Source organism: Portunus trituberculatus, chromosome 29, assembly GCF_017591435.1.
Source record: "Portunus trituberculatus isolate SZX2019 chromosome 29, ASM1759143v1, whole genome shotgun sequence".
In the NCBI taxonomy this organism is placed as follows: Eukaryota; Metazoa; Arthropoda; class Malacostraca; order Decapoda; family Portunidae; genus Portunus; species Portunus trituberculatus.
This window is the reverse complement of record NC_059283.1, coordinates 995,185-1,017,684: the sequence shown is the minus strand read 5'-3', so window position 1 is coordinate 1,017,684 and position 22,500 is coordinate 995,185. Positions and strand designations below refer to the sequence as shown.

General features: G+C 39.1%; 3 protein-coding genes and 1 non-coding gene across 9 annotated transcripts in view; 2 read left to right on the top strand and 2 right to left on the bottom strand.

The window, feature by feature from the left end:
- The window catches only part of LOC123510525, a 31,499-nt gene extending 30,532 nt beyond the window's left edge, over nucleotides 1-967 (bottom strand). Inside the window, exon 1 of the mRNA XM_045265761.1 lies at nucleotides 520-967. Coding sequence (XP_045121696.1) covers nucleotides 520-849 — 330 coding nt within the window. The 5' untranslated portion in view covers nucleotides 850-967. The remainder of the gene's footprint in view (nucleotides 1-519) is intronic.
- A 4,747-nt stretch (nucleotides 968-5,714) lies between these two features.
- Trnah-gug lies at nucleotides 5,715-5,786 on the top strand. The gene has a single exon. It is a non-coding gene; the product is annotated as a tRNA-His (tRNA).
- Nucleotides 5,787-7,843: 2,057 nt separating this feature from the next.
- LOC123510445 (TBC1 domain family member 20-like) lies at nucleotides 7,844-14,982 on the bottom strand. Its single transcript, XM_045265635.1, is given in 8 exon segments — nucleotides 7,844-12,059; nucleotides 12,298-12,407; nucleotides 12,566-12,785; nucleotides 13,223-13,416; nucleotides 13,592-13,776; nucleotides 13,779-13,838; nucleotides 14,066-14,276; nucleotides 14,758-14,982. Coding segments are annotated over 8 exon segments (1,455 nt in total). The 3' UTR covers nucleotides 7,844-11,809.
- A 1,490-nt stretch (nucleotides 14,983-16,472) lies between these two features.
- Nucleotides 16,473-22,500, top strand: part of LOC123510423 (BTB/POZ domain-containing protein KCTD20-like) — a 61,467-nt gene continuing 55,439 nt past the window's right edge. For 4 of the 6 annotated variants that reach the window (XM_045265602.1, XM_045265600.1, XM_045265599.1 and 1 more), the window contains exon 1: nucleotides 16,473-16,617. The gene's annotated coding sequence lies outside the window, so the exon portion shown is untranslated. Of the gene's footprint in view, nucleotides 16,618-16,696; nucleotides 16,833-22,500 lie in introns of those variants that run through there. The other 2 variants (XM_045265603.1, XM_045265596.1) reach the window with 2 other exon arrangements.

The window sequence follows — 22,500 nt, the reverse complement described above, 5'->3', positions numbered from 1 at the left end:
TATATGGGGATAAAATCAGTCCATGAAGGAGATCTCGTACTAATTTTAGAATAATGGTAATACATGTGAGCTTGAGTAATAAATAGAAGGATAAGAAAAGACTCAACAGAATCATACGAAGAGAAAAGATAATATAAACAAAAGCACTAGTAATAATAACAAGAATGGGCACAATAACAAGTCCACAAGATTATAGAAACAGGAGCACTAGTAATAATGACAAGAATGGGCACAATAACAAGTCCACAGCAAGAAGAGAAAGACTAAAAGGCCAGTATTCTTAAACGCTTTGCTCTCACCATCACTACTTTCCAACGGCTTTAATTGAAGGTGTTCATGTTTTTAAGGACATTTTTATGATTCCGGTGATGGACTGGCAAGATTTTTGTGTTATCATTAGGAGAAACTGTCTTGAAAATCCGGCTAATCGTTTCTGTGGCCTTGGAAAACTGTCATGGTGAGAGAACAATGCGTTACTGAATGCTGGCGTAAGAGTATACAAGACCACGTCAACCATACCTTCTTGCCTTCCTCCTGAACAAGCTTGCGTGACCGCCCGGAGGCTGGATCATCTTTGTTTAGCTCCTCCTGAAAGGCGAGCCCGAGCTGCTCCATTAGGCCGGAGAAGGTGAACTCACGCCCCTGGGACTCCTCTACCTTCCTGGCTTGCGGCATGAGGAAGGGGCCGCTGGGAGACGCAGAGGCGGAGGCGATAAGTGACGAGGAATAAGGCATGCGGCTAAGTTCCGTGTCCTCGTATTTTTCTCCCTTGTAAATGTTTTCAATCAATTCTATACCCTGGGAGAAGGACACGACTCCCAGTAAAATTAGCACACGTGGGTGATGCATTTTTAACGTGGGTGTGATGTGGGTAACACGAAGACACGATGGAGTGGCTGTGTGTGTGTGTCTTCGTGTTTGTAAGTGTGGGAGTGGAGAGCGCGGCGGCTATCCTGCTTCACTGGTGGCTTGCTTCTTACTGTTCACTCCAGCTTTCTCGCGCGGCGCCCTCGTGAGCATACAGACTCCGACATGCGGCTTTCGTGTGTGTGTGTGTGTGTGTGTGTGTGGTAAGTGGGACAGGAGGCAAGCACATCACCACCACTACACCACGTCACTCCCCCATTCCACTTAAACCATCATCCACACCCTAATCACCACCACCACCACCACCACTGCCGCCACCGCCGCCACCCGATACCCTCTCATTACCAGCCGTCACCACCACTGCCATCACCATCACCACCGCATGACACCACCACCACGCCGCCGCGACACCTGCAATTACCTGAAAGTCATTACCTTGCTGTCCATCTCGAGTGACCCTCAGTTCTAAAGCCATATTCAAAACATTCTCTCTCTCTCTCTCTCTCTCTCTCTCTCTCTCTCTCTCTCTCTCTCTCTCTCTCTCTCTCTCTCTCTCTCTCTCTCTCTCTCTCTCTCTCTCTCTCTCTCTCTCTCTCTCTCTCTCTCTCTCTCTCTCTCTGTTAATTATTTCCCACACAAATACCTGAGATAACACCTGTTGTAATTTTGTATACTTTCTATCTATGCACTGTCATTTTTCACCAGTTTTAATTCAGAGGAAATGGTGGATAGAAACAATAGAGAGTAAGGAAATAGGGAAATAGATGAAATAGGGAATAAGAGGAAGAGAGTGCGTAGGAAATAGGGTGTGTAGGAGAAAAGTACTCTGCATGTGGCTAATTATTGGTTATGTTGGGCGTGTAATGAAGGGTGTGGTTTAAGTAGTAGTAGTAGTAGTAGTAGTAGTAGTAGTAGTAGTAGTAAAGTGAAAAAGGAAAAAGAAGTAACAAGAGAGAGAGAGAGAGAGAGAGAGAGAGAGAGAGAGAGAGAGAGAAATGACAGACACACACACACACACACACACACACACACACACGTTAGAGTGTGTTTTAAACATCACATCTGAACTTCCGCCCTGAATAAATAGATGACAGGCGGAGGGCTAGGTGGTGAGAGGGTGACAGGTAACACACTAGTCGCGCGTGCTGCTTCACACACACACACCTGGGCGAGATAGTGTTTATTACGTTGAAGTGCTTAAGGTAGTGAATGATTCGTGAGTTAGGTGGTGGTGGTGGTGGTGGTGGTCTTGATGTTGTTGTTGGTGGTGTTGTTTCTCTCTCTCTGTCTCTTTTTCTGTCTGTTTCAGTCTCTCTCTGTCTCTTTCTGTCTCTCTCTCTGTCTCTCTTCTTGTCTCTGCCTGACTGTCTGTCTCTCTCTCTCTCTCTCTCTCTCTCTCTCTCTCTCTCTCTCTCTCTCTCTCTCTCTCTCTCTCTCGTTTATTTGTTGATTTATTTTTTGTTATTTTTTTTACAGTATCTGTGTGTGTGTGTGTGTGTGTGTCCATGTCATCCTCACTAATATTCACCATAGCATATCGGCACAGTTTGCACTTGTGTACTTAACATACTCACAGGAACGGCCTGGTTTACAACACACACACACACACACGCCCCCGTCCCGGGGGCGGTGAGGCAAATGGGCAAGCCTCTTTATGTGTAGGGTCTGTTCATCTAGCAGTAAATAGGTACGGGATGTAACTCGAGGGGTTGTGGTCTCGCTTTCCCGGTGTGTGGAGTGTGTTGTGGTCTCAGTCCTACCCGAAGATCGGTCTCTGAGCTCTGAGCTCTCTCTGTAATGGGGAAGACTGGCTGAGTGGCCAGCAGACGACCGTGGTGAATTGCACAGGTTAATAAGGTTGATGCGGGTGACTCACAGATAGTGGGAAACTTTTTTTTTTTTGACAGAGAGAGAGAGAGAGAGAGAGAGAGAGAGAGAGAGAGAGAGAATACTCGTAGTGGCATTGAATATTACTTTTTTTTTTCTATACCATGTGGATTTTTCACGGGAATTTATGGGCTAAAGGGGATACTTTTTTAGGGTACCTCCTATCTCAAAGCCCACCCGCTAGGAAACCGTTGCCCCGAGTGAGGAAGCCCAACCTACACTCGGACCGTGGACAGGATTCGAACCCGTGCGCTTGGAGATCCCTCGGACCCCAAAGCACGCATGGTTTCACTGTACCACGGCGGCCTTTACTTCTATCAATCACTTCCTTAAAATCCAAATAGAATTAATGCAAAAATAAGAATGTAGACCAGACTGATCTCGGCCTTATGTCATCGAGAGAGCAAATGTCTCGGAAAGTCTCATCAGTATCCCATTTCGTGTAGATAAGAAATGAAAGAAAGAATGGGAGATTACATTGTTTGAGGTCGGAGGAGTGTTGATTGGCACGTACACTGGAAAGAGGGAAATGATGTGATGCTGTGAAAGTTTAGACAAATAAAAGTAGATTGCCTTGCGTGTTGTGTTCCTTTTCATTGTTGTTGTTGTTGTTGTTGTTGTTGTTGTTATTACTCCTCTTCTTTTTCTTCTTCCTGTTCTTGTTGTCATTCTTGTTTTTCTTTTTCTTCTTCATCTTCTTCGTCTTCGTCTTCGTCTTCGTCTTCTTCTTTTCTTTATTTTTTCTTCCTCTTTTTCTTTTCTTCTTCTTGTTCTTCTTTTTTTTCTTTTTCTTTTCTTTTTCTTTTTCTTCTTCTTCTTCTTCTTCTTCATCTTCTTCTCGTTGTTGTTGTTGTTGTTGTTGTTGTTTACGTGTCTCTATCTATTATATAATATTTTATGTAATGGACTACACAAGTTAACAATATCTAAAAAGAAAATTAATTTGTGCGCATATATTCCATTTCCTGAGAGAGAGAGAGAGAGAGAGAGAGAGAGAGAGAGAGAGAGAGAGAGAGAGAGAGAGAGAGAGAGAGAGAGAGAGAGAGAGAGAGAGAGAGAGAGAGAGAGAGAGAGAGAGAGAGAGAGAGAGAGAGAGAGAGAGAGAGAGAGAGAGAGAGAGAGAGAGAGAATCAGACAGAAACAGAGACAGACAGACAGAGAGAGAGAGAGAGACAGAGACAAAAAAAGAGAGAGAGAGAGACAGATAATATTCCAGTGAAGCGAAGTTACGATGACTTTACTGAAGAGAAAGCACTGTACGTCTCCCATCAAACTTGTCATTACCAGGCGTTGCAGTGTCGCTCGGGTGGCACCGTGGCCGCTGCGTCACTGCTTCCAACGGCAAAGCGGAGTTGGAATCGATGCTCACGGTCTGAATATTTTGACCTATTTAAGATTAGTGGACTTTCTCACGGGGTACATTTTTAATTACTGGGGTTAAGTACGTGAGTCTGTCTGGTAATCAGGGTTTTTGTTGTGATTTATGATTTTTTTTTTTTTCTGTCTCGATCAATTTCTTATGTCCCTGTCTCTGTCTTTCTCTGTTTCTATCTGTGTGTCTGTTTCTCTCTCTCTCTCTCTCTCTCTCTGACCTATTTGAATTTCAGTGACTTTTCCATGGGGTACTTTTCAATCACTGAGATTAACTATATGCGTATTAATAATGTGGTTTTCATTGTGCATAATTCTACATTGACGTGCTGCAGTAGTGGAGGTGGTCAGTGTTTCTTTTTTACAACTTTTGGGTTATTGACATTCATTGAGTTTGGTTGACTTTCTCGTAGCACTTCTATGATTATTAAGATTAACCCCTTCAGTACCAAGATGCATTTCCATATTCATTCTGTTTACAATTTGGCAGTTTTCTACAGGTTCAGAAACTCATGTGGGGATTAAAATAGTAAGGACTATGGCTATTAATCTCTTGACCTCCATAGACCCTTCCTAATGTAAATAAAATCGTCTAATCATATCGGAAACTTGTGTTAAAAATGCGTTTCAATATTGAAAGGGTTAAGCACACCAGTCTAGGTGGAGGTGTAATTGCTATACACCTAAGATGAGCTTAGGTGGTGATATGGGCCCTAATATGGGTACCACTATAAATAAAATTGCCTGCGCCACTAATGGGCGGAAGCTGAACAGCGCTTCCAACATACTATTCAAGTGTGCCTATAGGCCTTAACGTGAAAAAAAACATACATAAATGAAAAAAAATAGTCATAATAATCTGCTTTTTAGATCATTCAAGATTATTATGGTGTAGTAGTGGAAGTGATCAGTGTTCCTATCTTTTATAACATTTGGATTAGAGGAATTCGTTACACATGTATATTTTTACGTATAACTTTCCATTCATAATTGAAGCAAAATTTACGTATTACTGGCGTGCATGGAAATTATCAACAAAACTTTCTTTCTCTTCCCTTCTATTATGCCTTCCTGGTGATTGAGATTCGTCACTTTTTGATGTTACTTGGCATTCATAATGAGGCGAAATTCATGGATTATAAGAACAGAAATAATAGACAAAACTCTATTTCTTTTTCTCATCTCCACACTTAATTTCTTTAGTAACAGGACGCGTTTTCATATTCATTCTGCGTACTATTTTGGCGGTTTTATTCAGCTTCAGAAACATTGAATGGTATTACTTTCCTGTATAATCTTTGCACTGTTAACCTAATTGATACTCCATACTCTCTAAATGCTCATATAATTAACCCCTTCAATACTGGGACACATTTTGAGATTTGTGTACGATTAAACCATTTTATTGACATTAGGAAGGGTCTATGGAGGTCAGAAGATTAATAGCCACGTCACTATTTTAATACCCCACATAAGTTTCTGAAGCTGTATAAAATCACAAAATAGTAAGCGTGTCATGGTACTGAGGGGGCTAAGTAATCATTTGCTAAGTTTATTTCTATTCTGCTCTCAAAAGCGCGAATCCAGTGGCCGTGATCGTATAGTGGTTAGTACATTGCGTTGTGGCCGCAATAACCCAGGTTCGAATCCTGGTCACGGCAAAGAGAGGACTTATTTTTTTTATTTTCTTTAGTAATTGCCACGTGTAGACTAAAGGTGTTTTGCATTATATTCCCTTTGTTTCTTGCGTTTTTAGCCAGACGTGTGGCGGGACGTGCTTCCTCTTTATCTCCTGACTGACGCTTGAGATGAGACTTGTCTGCCCCATGTTTAAGGGCTGGCCGGCTTGACCCAACCCCTCCCTTGTTGTATACACTGCTACCACAATACAGTTATCAGTCAGTCAATCAGTCCTCCATTTTTTAAGCTTATACCTCTCATTTAGTTTAGTAGTTTTATTGATATTGTATTATTCAGTCTAGTAGTTTTATTTTCTTTGCATTTTATAACCTCAGGATGTACATTTTTATTCTTCTTATTTATTTATTTATCTATTTATTTATTTATTTATTTTTTTTTTTATTTATTTTAGTTTTTCCAGGTATAATTTTTGTACCGTTAAGTCCTAATTCCTCTATTCTTCCAGCCACGAGTTAGCGTCTTCAGTACCGTGACGCGCTTTCATATTCATTCTGGTTATTATTTGGGAATTTCATACAGCTTCAGAAACTCATGTAGGGATTGAATTAGTGAAGACTCTGTGCATTAATCTCCTGACACCTGTAAACCCTTCCTAATGTCAATGAAATCTTATAATTGTACCCAAAAACTCGTGGTAAAAATTCATCCCCATACTTAGAGGTTACCATTTAGTTTATAATTATAATAGTTCTGATATCTTTACACGTATCATCCAGCGCTATAATATTCCCTGCAACGCTAAACTGAAGTAGCTTCTCATTTTTTGTGGAACACTCCTTCACCTCGATGGCGTGCGTTTGCGTGTCTGTACTCCCGTCATGCACCTCGTGAACGCCACCCAGGCAAGCCTTACAGTCCTACATGCCTTACAGACCCTGCATGCATATAACCCCATCATTCAAAAGCGGCTGGAAATTATTAAATTTTGCGGTTTCCTGAGTACCAAAATCTCTCTCTCGTGATTTTCTGCTGGTGTTCGTGATGGCAGTCAAGGAATGATAAATACTGTCTCGCTTCACTTAAAAGGAGATTGGATAAGGGAAAAGAAGCTATCACCACACTGAATCACGAAGATGTGCTGTCAAATAGAGCTTCGTATAGCAATCAGTGTGTGAGATAGGAGAGGTAGGCTCTTGCTATCTGTTACGGCTCTGTTCGTGCGAGGCTAATGGAAGGATTGTGAAGAGGGAAAGCGCCAAAGTGAGGTTCCTCTGCAATCTGCGGCTTTGTTATGCTTTTAATGGTCCTTAATGTACTGTAGCGAAGTATGAGAGAGAGAGAGAGAGAGAGAGAGAGAGAGAGAGAGATTCAATCACTAGAATTCACCTTAGTTTGGCTTGAGTGGTCATGTGTGTGTGTGTGTGTGTTTGCTTTACCAGCCAGTAGTGTTGGATATACAGGTCAGCTATACCTGTACACACCTGCGTTATGAAGAATGCAAATAATACTGTTTACTTCTCTGTTGAGTAAGCAAGGTACCTAGCTGTTTCCACCTTAATGTCCATACAGGTGTTTAGAGGATCTACTGCAGTCTATTATTAATGGTTACTATTGTTGCTGTCATTATCACCATCTCTATCACTCTATCTTAATACAGTAGATTTTGACTCACAGGCATGTATTGATGGACTTAGTAAATATACAAATATATAAATGATTGAGATAAAATTTCAAAAAGCAAGAAAATGAATTATATAATGTAGTAGATAGATGAACTGAAATAACTAAAAATTAAATTGTTTATGTTAGTTATAAATTTGTTATACTTGAATCCTTTCATTGCTTATGGCAATAATAACTTTACTTCATATTGATTATACTAATTAGAATTTCAGACACTAATATGTTTTAACAACACCATTAACTTTGTTATGTTTTAACTACACCATTAACTTATTTGTCGACATCTTCCAAAACTCAATTCAGAATTTGATTATTGTGTCCCTACAGTCAGGCGGCCATGAGGCACTGGCTTACACCCTCCACACCCAACACCCCTTGCCACTCAAACACCACAGTATAGAACAACTTTATTATTTTCAATATAAAACTGACAAGCCAAGTTACATAACCACAGGTGAGTCCCAGCGTGTCCAGCATCCTCTCCTCTCCCAGCAAGCAGTCAACCAATCACAAACTCTGTACAGGTTGCTAACAAAGTGGTATCTGCATAATATCTATATATATATAATATCTCTATAATATGTACATCTATAATATGTACATTATAAAACTCTTACTCCTTTGCTAAATGTTCCCCTACAGAGCCAACACATTGCAGTAAATCAACATCCACAGCCTCGTGTAGATGGTGGAAGGTGAAAGACTTTGGCGGTGAACTGACTAGCACGCTGAACAGATGGGATGGCAAGCCCTTCCTCCTCAGTCTGTCTCCATAGCAGTGACTGGCAGCCACACAGGACACAACTTCTTGGATACTAGCCTGTGTCATATGGATGCACTATGTACGGTAAGAATATGAAAGAAAGAAAAGCCATTGATGCAATTTACTGTGCTAGTTTGTCACCAGTGATGCAATTTGTGCATACTTTGTGTATGAGTGAACTCTCCCTGTGAAATACAAGTAAGGTTTTAGAGAGAAATTGTTTAGCACAGATTCACAGCATAATTTAAAACTCACAAGTCATTACTTATTTTTTTCAAGCATTGATATAATATGTATGTGTAGAGTGAATATGATGACTATGATACTCCCACTGCAAAACAGTTGTGGTTACACACTTGTATACTGTGAAACATTCATGATGTCAAACTTCCACTTTTATACAATTTTTGCATCAAAAATGAACACATGTGTATTACATAAAATGATTCATTTGGCTATTAACCTCAGTTGTGCTTTAACACCTGACTGTCCCTTGATGGTGGCTGGCTATTGTCTTGAGCATTGTCGTAGCTGTGCATCCTGCTCCCACAATAATGGTAAGCTTCCTCTATCATTTACAGAAAAAATTTTCCAAAAAATGTATCTACAAGCTAGCGAAAGAATGTTGAATTTGGGATCTTTTAGTAACTACGTAATTTACATTATTAGTCTTGTACAATTTATGAGTAATAAAATGTAGTCCTGCAGGGACAGTGACAGGTGACAGGTACAAAATATTGGTAACAGGAGGCTACTGATGGGACTTTCTGTCTTCAACTTGATGCCAAACCATCTTTCAATCAGCAGTCACAGGAAGCATTCTTTAATTTGGAAGGAAGAAATACAAATGATAATAAAAAATACAAAAAAGGCATACATGAAATACATAAAATGAGATAAAAATTTAGCATAAAAATCACAATCTATGTCCATAACAATGAAAAGGCAGAGTGTGTGTGCTTGTGATAGTCAATCCATCATACAACCAAAGTCTAGACATACTGCCAACATGAAACAGTCAAATAAATAGACTCACACAGTGTAGCACGTGAAGTGTTGACACGCTGAGTGTTGTCAACTCACTCACCTCACACCACTCCCTGCCAGTACATAAGACTTCTCTGTACTGAGCTCAGTAATAGAGGCATGGATCAAGTGACACTAAAGTTGTTTGTACTAATCTCAGCAACAGGTGCATGGGTCAAGAGAAGCCTGTGTTTATTAGTGCCCTGTTTTTATGATTATATGTCTGACCAAATGAACATCACAGGGAAAGTGAAGTGTCAAACTAATTCGTTAGAGAATCAAGACTGACAGATTCTAAGAACAAGCTATGCCTTCTCATCCAGTCAGTCAGTTTATCTTTATTTACTGAGACAACAGTTACTAGTCACCAGTCAAGATTAGTGATTCTTTCCTGAACAAAAATGTCCAAGTAAATTTTCATTCAAGGTCTTGATGCAGCAAGGGAGTGATGTTAGTGGTGAGTGTGTTTGTGCTGGCAAACTGCTTCACATTGCTAATGTTAAACAAGAAGGTAACAATGAAAGGTGAACTGCAAACAGACAACACATGAATAAAACTAACAATTAATAGTTATGTACATTTTGAATTCCAAATTTTCAGAAAACAATAAATCAGTAACATAAAACTCTCTCTCTCTCTCTCTCTCTCTCTCTCTCTCTCTCTCTCTCTCTCTCTCTCTCAGTCTCCAAACACTCATTAACCAATACATATCCACAGTGGAATACAAGATTAAAACATTTCTGCAACAACAGCCAATTTCAACCCCTGACTCCAAGGTATTTCCTACAATGCAACAAAGGGTATCTGCACACCAGATCATTCATCTTTTGATCTTTTCATTTTTCCACACACTTTCCTTTTATGTGTGCAGATTGAGGAGAAAAACACAGATAAATAAATAAATAAAATATATACCCAGCCTTACTGATGTTGGAAACTTGAATGTCTTAGAGACAAGAGCCACTTATCACTTCCTAGGTATCATTATATTGGTTGATATTCTGACCTCACTTCCTGAACTTTTGTTCATATATTACATTCACATGTGAACAAAGATGCTTACTTCACACCTAAACCTTTGCTATACAAACTCATACAAAATGCAACACCAGTACTTGAATTCATCATAGGAATACTTAACTAAACTACATATTATGCTGACAAACAGAAATGCAACACAGTAAACAGCTCACTGTAATATCTAATGTGAGCATTATTAATATTTGGTTGTTACTTCAAAGAGGAGTAATTAAATGAAGACTTAAGCATTGTATCATTGCCTTTTTTTCTTTTTAGCTGAAAATATTTCTTCCATCAAACATCCATCTATCTTAATATTTTCATGTAGTATATAATTTGATAATCCAGAACAGAATGTGATAGGTAGATAGATATAGATATAGAATGTGATATAGATAGGTAGATAGACATAGAAACAGATAAAAACAGATTATTGATCAATATATTATGAGAATGCTCATACAGCAACAATGAAAAACATTTCCTTTAAAACCTGACAGGAACATAAAACACCAGTCTTTTGTTTGCAGAAGAAGGAATGTGATTTGATTTGCAGTCAAGTGTTTCAGGGGGTGGTTCTTAATTTCATGAAGTGACAGCTTGAAGGACACAATCTTTACTGTGTATCAACTAAAGTCAATCAAGATTCTTGGTAAATATCATGAAACTAAACATTTCTTAAAATGTTACAAAATGTTGTTCTTTTGATCAATGCCATCAGCAATGGTGGTGCTGTGGTCTCAGTGGCATCCCTTACAAAGGGTGGATGGATATGTGTTCATGTATGACTTTGGTTCCCATGACATTATCTCTTAAGTTGCTCCATTCCCTCCCCACAATAGAAAAGGAAAAGTCACTAGTTTAAAAACTGTAAATAGTTGCAGTTCAAGCTGACTGTAAGACACACAGCCATAGTTAGAGTGTGCCTTTGCTATCATTTGATGTCTTTTGTAAAGAGAGAAAATAATTTGCCTTCCATAGATTAATATTTACACTTCATACACTAAAGAATCTCAAAAATCATCTATCTAAATAATGGTTTGGTCTCAGACACACAAATTATCACATGTCTTTTCCTTCAGCATTGAAAAGACCAGATAAATATGAAATCTAGCAGCAACCTTTACTCTGTACTGGTGCACACAGCCTCACACTGCAACCTTCTGTCCTTCACCTGCACACCACTCATCACTGTACTTGGGTTCACTTTTCCAAGCTTTCTGAGGTCCCCTATGATCCCATGGACTTAGTACCTCACTGTCTGAATTAAAACTGTTTTGTTCCCTTCATTATCAAATGTATGACATGAAGAATATCACTAAGCATTTTTCATTTCAGTCACAGAGTTTACAAGCAGATGGGAAGAAACGGGACCTCTAAGACTTGAAAACAACTACAATGGTGGTCATGGGCACAGGATCATCACAGAAAGACAGCAAAGAAGAGCAGGAACATAAATGCAAGAAATAAAGGCAATCCTGGCCATTAATTAAGAAAAAAGAGCCTTGAGTGATACATGACTGGTGCACCAACCAAGCCTGCCAGACGTTATCATTCTGGGACGGAGGGGTACTCGATGGCAGAGGTGTAGTACTGCTTGTAGAGGCTACGGGCGAGGATGATGGAGAATGTGAAGAGAGCAAACTTGATGAGCTTCCCTGACCGAGCAGGAACTATCATGGGGATAGGGAAGTAAGTGAAGATCTTGTCCATTACCCCTCTATTCTTCTTCTTCCTGTACAGGTCACCCTTCTTACGCATCTCATCTATGCGTTGTCTTTCTTTCTTTTCTTCCTCCTCCCTGAAAACAACAAGTGTACTTCTTTACTTGCCTGCTGTTTGGGAACTGTCTCAAAACTCAGTACTTTTTTTTTCATATCCTTTATACTATGTAGCTTTTGATCCTTTCTCCATCTCTGGTGACATAATATTCTTCTTTCTAAATATGATTAAAAAAAAGTTTACCAAGTAGGTAGATTAATTCCTAATTGTAGATGCTTTTACAAATCACAAGAGTTACTTCAGCACATTCCACTTACCTTCTGGCTAAGATTTTCTCCACACGCTCAGTGAGGGGATCTGGCGGGTACTTCTCATAGAGCTCCCTTGCCTTCACCAGGATGTCCTCAAAGGGCAGGTTGTCTGGGTCCTTTCAGGAAGGAGAGGGAATCACACATCAGCAATTGGACACTGGGATTAGTTATTCTAAGCATGGACACTTGTTTCCATAGTGTGCAATGTGACTGTGAAGTACATTAGCATTCCAAATATTAATTGAGGCACAGAGATTATATTGGAGTTCTTTACCTTTGACAGGATGGCAAATACTGAGGAGACCTCCCCTTCATTATCAGCCATAAGCTCTTTCTCTTTCTGCAGGACAATGGCAGTGGCTATGTACATTGGCATGAGGTCAGGTGAGGCCAGGAAAAAGTCATACAGCCTCACAACATGCCGGTAATCAGACAGCGTGTGGGCGAACCAAGTGATGAGCCACGGCAGGCAGAACACAGTCCCCACCCCAGACCTGCCAAGTGTGAGGTTAGTGCATTTATTCATGCATGTGTATGTGTGTGTGTGTGTGTGTGTGTGTGTGTGTGTGTGTGTGTGTGTGTGTGTGTGTGTGTGTGTGTATATGCTGTCAAACTTACCACATCTAAATAACTAAAATGGTTTGATTGTAGAATGTAACTATATTTTAGGCATATCTTAGTTTAGCAGATGCATCAAGAATCTCATCCCATTTCAAACAACTTGGTCCTGATCTATTAATTCTTATATTTTTCTTTCATCATAACAAACAGACAACATTCCATTCTTATAATCCATCATCCACTTATTCCTAGTCTTTTAATCTTATATAACATTCCACATTTCACTCCAACTTATCATGATTCTTCCTATCCCTTGCAATTTTTCCATCATCCCTCCTGCCACACCTGGTCAGTCCACACGTCAACTTACTTTTCAAGGCACTCATAGAGTGGCTGGTTAGCATTTTCAAGGATGGGGTAGAGGTAGGTGAGGTAGTAGTTGGTCTTCTCCATGGTGGGACGCATAAAATCCCTCAGGTGGGTCACAGACAGTTTCTCCACCAGCCGGAAGCCCATGTCCTCCCCCGTCACCAGCAGGAAGGTGATGGCAACGTCGTGATAACCCTGTGGTGGGGAATAGAGGGACAGGAGAGGTCAGTGGGGAGCTGAAACTTACATTACAAAGGTTGTAGTAAAGTTTCCCAGCTTTACTTGTTACACTTGAAGAGGTATTGCAAGTATGGTAACACCATCATTGTAAGCATCATTAACAAAGGTTGAGTGAAGAAAGTGTCCTTGCCTGGTAGTAGTAAAGGTCTGGGTGCCTCATCAGCACCCTAATGATGAGCACCGTCAGTTGGTCCATCAGCACAAGGCGGCGTGAGTCTTCTATGCCTGGTGGGAAGCGCTTGAGGGTTCGCTTCACGTCCAGCACCACCTGCTGGTAGTCACGGTGGCCCTGCACCAACTCCAGTGTTGGCTTTTTATCTCTGGGTCCTCAAGGCCCATTCCCATCAGGAGTGGCCATGCCTCCTTTCGAAGGCCATCTGAGTGAGGTGATCAATTCAGTGTGAATAATCATGTCATCGCTATGCATGCTCAGAAAATGAATACTTTGTTCTTATTTACTACAATAGGGTCAACACTTGTCACAACAGTGGTCAGCTTACTCTTCTTTCCTCTTCCCAACAAGAAATTAGAAATAAGTGCTACTAGTTTCTTTAATGCTGAAAATGATATTTATCCACACTTTGTGATCAAGACAGCCTCATACCATCCAGAAGTCCTCCAGAACTTATGGCTAACTCCTTCAGTGTCTTTAAATCCAGTGGTTCAGATGACAACACTTCCCGAATCTTCTTAATCTTTTCCCGTTTCTTGACTGCCTCTGGAGAGTCTGGGTCCAGTTCAGGTGTGTGGGTGTCGTACGACTCGGTGAAGGTGTCGTGTGTCACCTTGCTGGTAAGTTTCTCAGTTCTGAGGTGTCATTTTCAGATTTACCCTTCCGCCTTCTGACTGTGCTCTGAAGGGAAGGACGGTGGTCAGTACAGTGGCTTGTGGTGGTGATAGGCTTAACATTTCCTTTTGCATTTTAATTACAAGTAAATGAAAGGAGAAATGTGCATCAGTTATATAGATACCGACAACCTTTAAAATCTTTGCAAACCTGAAATAGTTTTTGTCTTATGATCATGCATTTATGAAATCACGTATGCAAACTGGCTGGTGAAATATTGTGTCCTGGCGAAGTAAGAAAAAATGCTTACTCAAGTGAATCAAATTAGCAGAATATTTCATTATAATTCTGAACACTTCTTAATGCTGCATTATTACCATTCACTCAGAAGGAATTTTACACCAGGCACACACTGAATTTCATAACCTAATAATTACAATAAAAATACAATGTAACTTTACTTCTTGATCTGATGGGCCATTGACGTCTGGTAGCGATGAGACACTCACTTCTTCCACACCTTGTTTGCTATTCCACGCACTACCCGAGTCTGTCTCACTTTCTCCAGGATTTACCGAGGCGATGTCGTTTGGCTGACTGTTCTGAGCAGTCTCCTCCTCCTCCTCCTCACTCCCTTGCTTGGGTGAGTTGCTGGTGGGTCCATCACTCTTGGCCAGCAGGTTGTCATGCTTGCTGTGTGGTGTCTGGGAGTCACTTCGCGTCTCATTTTCCATCCTGAGGCACGTTTATCCTCTGGGAGCGTGTCTTGCTGTGTGCTCTGTGTGTGTATTGAGACTATCCCTTATGACATAGTTAGTAATTCTGCTTGATGAGGAGTGTTCTCGTTTCTTATCCCATTGGCAACACAGATCTGAAAAGCAAGTGACAGTTATGTTATGTTTATCATCAACTGTATGTGAAAAAATATCTAGCTACCATATATAATTATGTGTGTATCAATACTGATGTTTTGTGGAGGATAAAAATATAGCTTAATGTAGTGTGTTAAATTGATTACAGGAAATTTTTGTGATTCAATGGTGTATGGTGTGAAAATTGACCTCAAATTGTCTGTGCAAGCTTAGGATTCAAACACCAGTCCTCTTGACCATACAACCCATCCTTGCTTCGTATGGTGTTAAAATTGACCTCAAATTGTCTGTGCAAGCTTGGAATTCAAACACCAGTTCTCTTGACCATACAACAACCCATCCTTGCCTCGTATGGCGTGAAAATTGACCTCAAATTGCCTGTACAAGCTTGGGATTCAAACACCAGTCCTCTTGGCCATACAACAACCAAATCTTGCTTAACCTTCATCCCCTCAGTCAGTGCAATGCAGATCAGTGAATAATGGGTGACAGGTACTAGGGGTAACTATATTTAATTGTACTAATAATGGACGGTGGTTGGGTTCTTGCACACACGGGTTCTGCAGGCTGTGATGAGTGTGGTGGTGGTGGTAGTGATGATGGTGGGATAGTGACGGCCATACAATACAATTTATTTCACCTAACAGTATAATGGTGAGTGTAGGTTGTAGTAGTGATGGCAAGGCTAATGACGGCAGGGGACAAATAATGATGCAATTACTCTAAGTCAATCTTCAACAGCTGGCAGTTCACACTCCCATACACAGCACTACTACATCACGTGACGGACACAGGAAACACAGCCAGGCCTTCTAATATCCTGCATGCTTGAGAAAACCAACAAAACATGGAAATACTTGCGTCACTTGTGTTTACTGACCCGCTGATGCTGATGATGATGACCAATGGTGTGTCTTTCCAACGTCTCACAATTTAGTCGCTTTTTTTGTGATTTAGTTGTATTTTGTCCTTTCTTTTCTACTCTATATTTTCTGCACTCATGTTTTATTTGATTATTATTTTTTTTCATTAGAACCTTAGTAAAAGCTTTATTTTTTGCCTAGTATTTTTTGTTCCTTAAATATGTGTAATAGTAAATGTTGCAAGTTTTTGGTCAATAAAGATATGCTTATTTTAGTTGATTTTATAATTATAGTGACTGGTATTAAATATTATATGCAAATGTTCGATCTTAAAACAACCTCATCCAAATTTATGTAAAAATGAAAGAAGTCATCTCCAAGCCAGAAATACCCATCCCTCCATTGATACCGCAAATATGGGACAAATTTAAACTACATATAAATTTTTCCCATGAATGTTTGAGATATAAGACAACTTCCTTCGTATATATTTTTTTCCCCAATGTTTATTCTGTGGACATCGAACGCGTGCAGTGGTGTCCGTCTTTCTCTCTCTGACCTTTGTGTCCACCGAATTTACCTATTTCCTCGCTTCCTACCCGGACTCTGAGCAGCTCCTCCTCCCCACACTCAGGTAACACCCTAGTGGCCTCAAAATACCAGGAATTTACCCACCAGCAGCGTGACTTTAGTGTGATAAGAGATTAGTTCGCCTGGAGACACGTTCCTATCCTTGAGTAAAGCTGTTTATTTATTTATTTATCACAATGACGTGGGCTTTCTCAGCTGGAAGTGACGGTGACTGTTATTTTGGTCTATAATTAAGCTTCTTTGGTGAAATGTGCTGAGGTGAGTGGTGTGTGTGTGTTAGTGACATGTGTATTAAGTGTGCTAAGACCTTGGATGTGTGTGTTTGTTTGTGTGTATGTGTGTGTGTAATGCCATATGGAGGGGTAAGTGTATGGGTAAGTGTGTGAGTGTGTACATGTGTTAGTGTGGTGTAGTGGGTGTGAAAGTAAGACCGAGTATGTGTGGGATTGATACAAAGACCTTGGGATTGTGTGGTTTGACAGTATGTGAGTGTGTGGACGAAGTGTGTAGGAGTGGTTGGTGGTGTGTGTAATAAGTAAAGCCCATATTCTGAAACACTTCCGTGTCTCACTGCACCTTCACTGTTTTCAAATGGCTCCGGTTGAAGTGACAAGGGTGTTTCTCTGATTCTAGCGACATGTTAGCAAGTTTTCCAGTTTTTGAGGATATTCAGTGACAAGTTAACAAATTTTTTGCATTATTAATAGGAAAATATTCTTTAGAACGGTCTGAAAGGAAACTTGAGATAAAATTGCAGAGAGAAGGATTGAAACCGTAGGAGGGCAGTTTGGAAATCAAAGCTTTGTGCCAGAATCTATCAAAAGCTTTTGATATGTCTAATGCGACAGCAAAAGTTTTCACGAAATCTCTTAAAGAGGATGACCAAGACTCAGTAAGGAACACCGGAAGATTACCAGTAGAACGACCTTGATGGAAGCAATACTGGCGATCAGAGAGAAGATTGTGAAGTGACGGATGTTTTAGAATCTTCCTATTGAGGATATATTAAAAAACTTTAGATAAGCAAGAGATTAAAGCTATACGATGGTAGTTTGAGGGATTAGAATGGTCACCCTTTTTAGAGATTCTGAAGCTGTATAAAGTCACCAAATAGTAAGCAGAATGGATATGAAAGTGCATCATGGTACTGAAGGGGTTAAGGGTGTTTGTGTGATTCTAGTAACATATTAACAAGTTTTCTGCATTATCAACAAGAAAAATACTCTTTAGAGAGTGATGAAAATGAACAGAATCATCACAAAATATGTCAAATAGTGATGGAAGTTTGCAGAATCATCACAAAATGTCAAAAAGTGATGAAATTTACAGAATCATCATAAAATATGTCAAAAGTGATGAAAATCTATAGAATCATCTCAAAATATTTAAAAAATTATGGAAATTACAGAATCATCACAAAATATGTCAAAAAGTAATGAAAATCTACAGAATTATCACAAAATATGTCAAAAATTTACAGAATCATCAAAAAGATGTAAAAAAAGTGATTGGAAGTTTACAGAATCATCACAAAATATGCCAAAAAGTGATGAAAATGTTCAGAATCATCACAAAAAATCATGTGAAATAGAGAGTCCTTTGTGGTGGAGGTGGTATGTCCAGTAGTGCAGCCAAGGATTGTCAGTGGATGGGCCAAGGATCTGAAGGTCATAATGTGGCATGATATCCAGTTTTGAAATCCTCTTCATTGTGACATTTAATATTAAAAAAAATTTGTTTGTTTTTGTGTCTTGTATTACCAAGTGGTCTAAATCGTTAAGGAAAGAGGTTGATTTAGAAGCAAGATTTTTGTGATAAAGTAAATGTGATGGTAGTAAAAGATTAAATTAAAATCCTCTTCACTGTGAGATCTATAAATATTGGCTTGTTTCTGTCTCTTGTATTGCCAAGTGCCCAAAGTTGTCAAAGGAAGGAAGCAAGGTTTTTGTGATGAAGTAAAGTGATGGAAGTGAAAGGTAAAATCTGCCTTTTTTTTTTTTCCAATATCTTCCTTCCATCTTAACCCCTTCAGTACCTTGATGCATTTCCATATTCATTCTGCTTACTATTTGGTGATTTTATACAGCTTCAGAAACTCATGTTTGGAATTGAAATAGTGAAGACTGTGACCTCCATAGACCCTTCCTAACGTCAATGAAATGGTTTAATGATGCAGAAATTTCAAGGTAAGAATGTGTTTCCAGTACTGAAGGGGTTAAATTGATTTGTATATCAGGTTGCTGTTTCCATCTCTCTTGATCTTGTGCTTCATTCTTATTAATTCCCGTCTCTGATCCTCTCTCATATAGTCTCATATCTTTCCCAATATGAACAACAAAAAAATATATATAGGTCAGATGAAGCTACCAATTGACCTAATCAAGTGTAAAAAGACATTAATTTCCTTAGGGTCAAGTGGCTGTCTTCCTGTTCCCTTATCTGTGTGACTTTCTTTTCCTTGATGAGTTGTTTTTTATTAGAAATCTGTTCCCAATCGTCACATGACTCACACGATTTATCAGAATACTGTGATCCTTTATTACACATTAGTACACTTGACATTTGACTTCAGATCCATTGTGCAAGTCTAGCTTAACAATAGGAAGTAAGTGATATTAAATCTTCTCTTATATCATCTATTTTTTTTTTTTTTTTTTTTTTTTCGTTTACATGATTACAGGTACAAGTAGTCCATTGGGCATTAGAATTTAATCCCTTCAGTATTGGGACACATTTTTACCTTGAGATTTGTGTACGATTAGACTATTTTATTGACATTGGAAAGGGTCTGTGGAGGTCAGAAAATTAATGAACAGTCTCTCCACTATTTTAATCCCCCCACATAGGTTTCTGAAGCTGTATAAAATCACCATATAGTAAGCAGAATGAATATGGAAATGCATCATGGTACTTAAGAGGTTAAAACTCTGAAAAAAGATTTTCTCAACTAGTTTTTACATTGAATTCTATGAATACGTCATCACCAAACCCTCAGAATAGTATATCTCACTATTCCATACTTGACAAACTTAGTAGGAGTGAGTGAAGTGGTGAGTGATGAAGAATGTGAATGGTGATGCAAATACAGAGATAGTTTATGTGATTAAATAATGCCATAGTGAGTAAAAGTGGTGACATTTGTGAAGAAGGAAATATATTATGGACGGAAGAGGAAAGTTAGACACATGGAAGGAAAAACACTTAAAAGAAATGTTAGTGATAAAGAAATAAAAGAAAAGAAATATATAGTGTGAAAAGTGTGTGAAGCTTATTAGAGAGAACAGAAAGATGGCAAATGAAGATAAAAAGTATAATTAGGATAAAAGTATATATTAGAAGAAAGTTACCGATAAAGGACTATAAGAAATGAAATATATAAAAGTGTGTAAAACTAATTAGAGAGAATGGAAAGATAGCAAATGAAGATAAGAAGAAATATAATGAGGATAAAAGTATATACTGTATTAAAAGGAAGTTACTGATGAAAAGAACACGAATAACTATAAAAGGAAAAATAAAAGATCAGAATGTATATGTTAATCAGAAATTCTCACTTGATATCACAGCTGAAAGATACAAAACGAAGGGAGATTTTTGTGCTACATTTAACCCCTTCACTACCATGACACATTTCCATATCCATTCTGCTTACTATTTGGTGACATTATACAGCTTCAGAAACTCATATTAGGATCAAAATAGTGAAGACTCTGGCCATTAATCTTCTGAACCCCATAGACCATCCCTAAACCTAAATAAAATCATCAAATCACACTCAAAACTCATAGTAAAAAATGCATTCCAGTACTGAAGGGATTAAAGGTAGTTGAGAGGATGCATGACTGAATGATGTTACTAGGCAAGTGTTGGGTGGACTGATAGTGTTTTGGTGTGGATGGAGGGCTGTTTAATTGGGTGGAAGCCTCTATAGGGATGGAAATGAGTGTGCCAGTGTGAATAGAGAAGTAAGTGAAAGTTTTGTAATGCGAGAGAATGTGAGGCAAGGGTGTGTGACGTCTGTGTGCCTCTTGAAATTGTTGTTGTTGTTGTTGTTGTTGTTGTTGTTGTTGTCGTCGTCCTGCTCCTCCTTCTCTTGTTATTATTATTATTATTGTAGTTATTATTTTTATTATTATTATTATTATTATTATTATTATTATTATTATTATTATTATTATTATTATTATTATTATTATTATTATTATTATTATTATTATTATTATTATTATTATTATTATTATTATTATTATTATTATTATTATTGTTATTATTATTATTATTATTTTTGTTATTATCAAATCATCATCATCATCATTGTTGTTGTTATTGTTGTTGGTGTTATCAGTATAAACCTCCCTCACTAACAACAACAACAACAACAACAACAGTATGACATTCTATAAACACAAGCTATGTACCCCTACGTACGTCATATGGCACTTTGGCACGCAGCATCCTCTTATTACCTTGTCCTTTGTATGTTACGTAATACACCACCACCACCACCACCGCCACTACCACCACCAGTCGGCCACGTTCCCAAGGCCGTCACATTTACCTTCCTTGAATGCTAATAAGTACATTGGTTCCTCACCACTGAGTTCCGAGCCTTGCTATGCTCTTGACATGTGCAGGCTGACGCAGAGAGAGAGAGAGAGAGAGAGAGAGAGAGAGAGAGAGAGAGAGAGAGAGAGAGAGAGAGAGCGTGTGTGTGTGTGTGTGTGTGTGTGTGATAGGTAGAGTAGAGAGAGAGAGAGAGAGAGTGTGTGTGTGTGTGTGTGTGTGTGTGTGTGTGTGGGAATAGGGTGGGAATAAAAAGATTGGCCTGTGAAAGTGAGTAATTAGTTGGACATCTGATGGAGCGTAAAATGAATTTGTCGAGCGTCGCCACTTGAAAAGTATTGCGTCATGGCGGCCCGAGAGAGAGAGAGAGAGAGAGAGAGAGAGAGAGACATCATTTCACGACTTTTGCCATTAATATCACCTTAACAACAGGTACCTAATTAACTTCGACCTATACCGTGAGAAAAACAACAACAACAACCTACCTACAAACACACACACACACACACACACACACACACACACACACACACACACACACACACACACACATATACTTCCCTCGTGACGTTCTTTACTGAAATATCCTGCCTGGAGAAATGTGAGGGAATGGACAAACGATGCGAGAATTCTACACTGCTAACATTATAACATTATTTTCAATTCTTTGCTGTCTTTTTAGTGAAGCTTAAACATCACGCTTGGTATTCATGTAGTGCAGGAGAGAAGGGAATGAGGGAGGGAGAAATAGAAAGAACTGAGAGAGGAAATATAATAATGTGGAGAGAAGTTAAAGTAGAAATAGGAGGAATAGAGAAGGAAAGGAAGGATGAGGTAGGAAAGTAGAAATAAAGAATAGGAAATGAGGGAGGGAGAAGTAGAAAGAACTGGGAGGAGGGGAGATAGCAATAATGAGAGAGGTTAGAGTAGAACAGCAATGGAGAGGAAAGGATAGGAATGATGAAACAGGAAAGTAAAAAACAAAGAATGGGAGATAAAGAATAGGAAATGAGTGAGGGAGAAGCAGAAAGAACTGAGAAGAGAGGCGATAGCAATAATGAGGAGAGAGGAATTAGAGTACAAATAGGAAGAATAGGAAGAATGAGATAGGAAAGTAAAAAGCAAGGAAGGGGAGATAAAGAATAGGTGATGATGGGGTGTAGACATGAATGAGAGGAATGATTTTGAGTGATAAAGCAGAAATAAGGAGGAAGACAAAAAAAGGGAAGATATAAACTGGAGAGAGAAGGGAAGAAGAGATAGAGAGGAGAGATAGAGAGACAGAGAGATGGGAAGTATACATGAGAAAAGAAAACGAGGAATGAAGGAAACATGAACAAAGAAGTAAGAGGGAGGGAGAGAA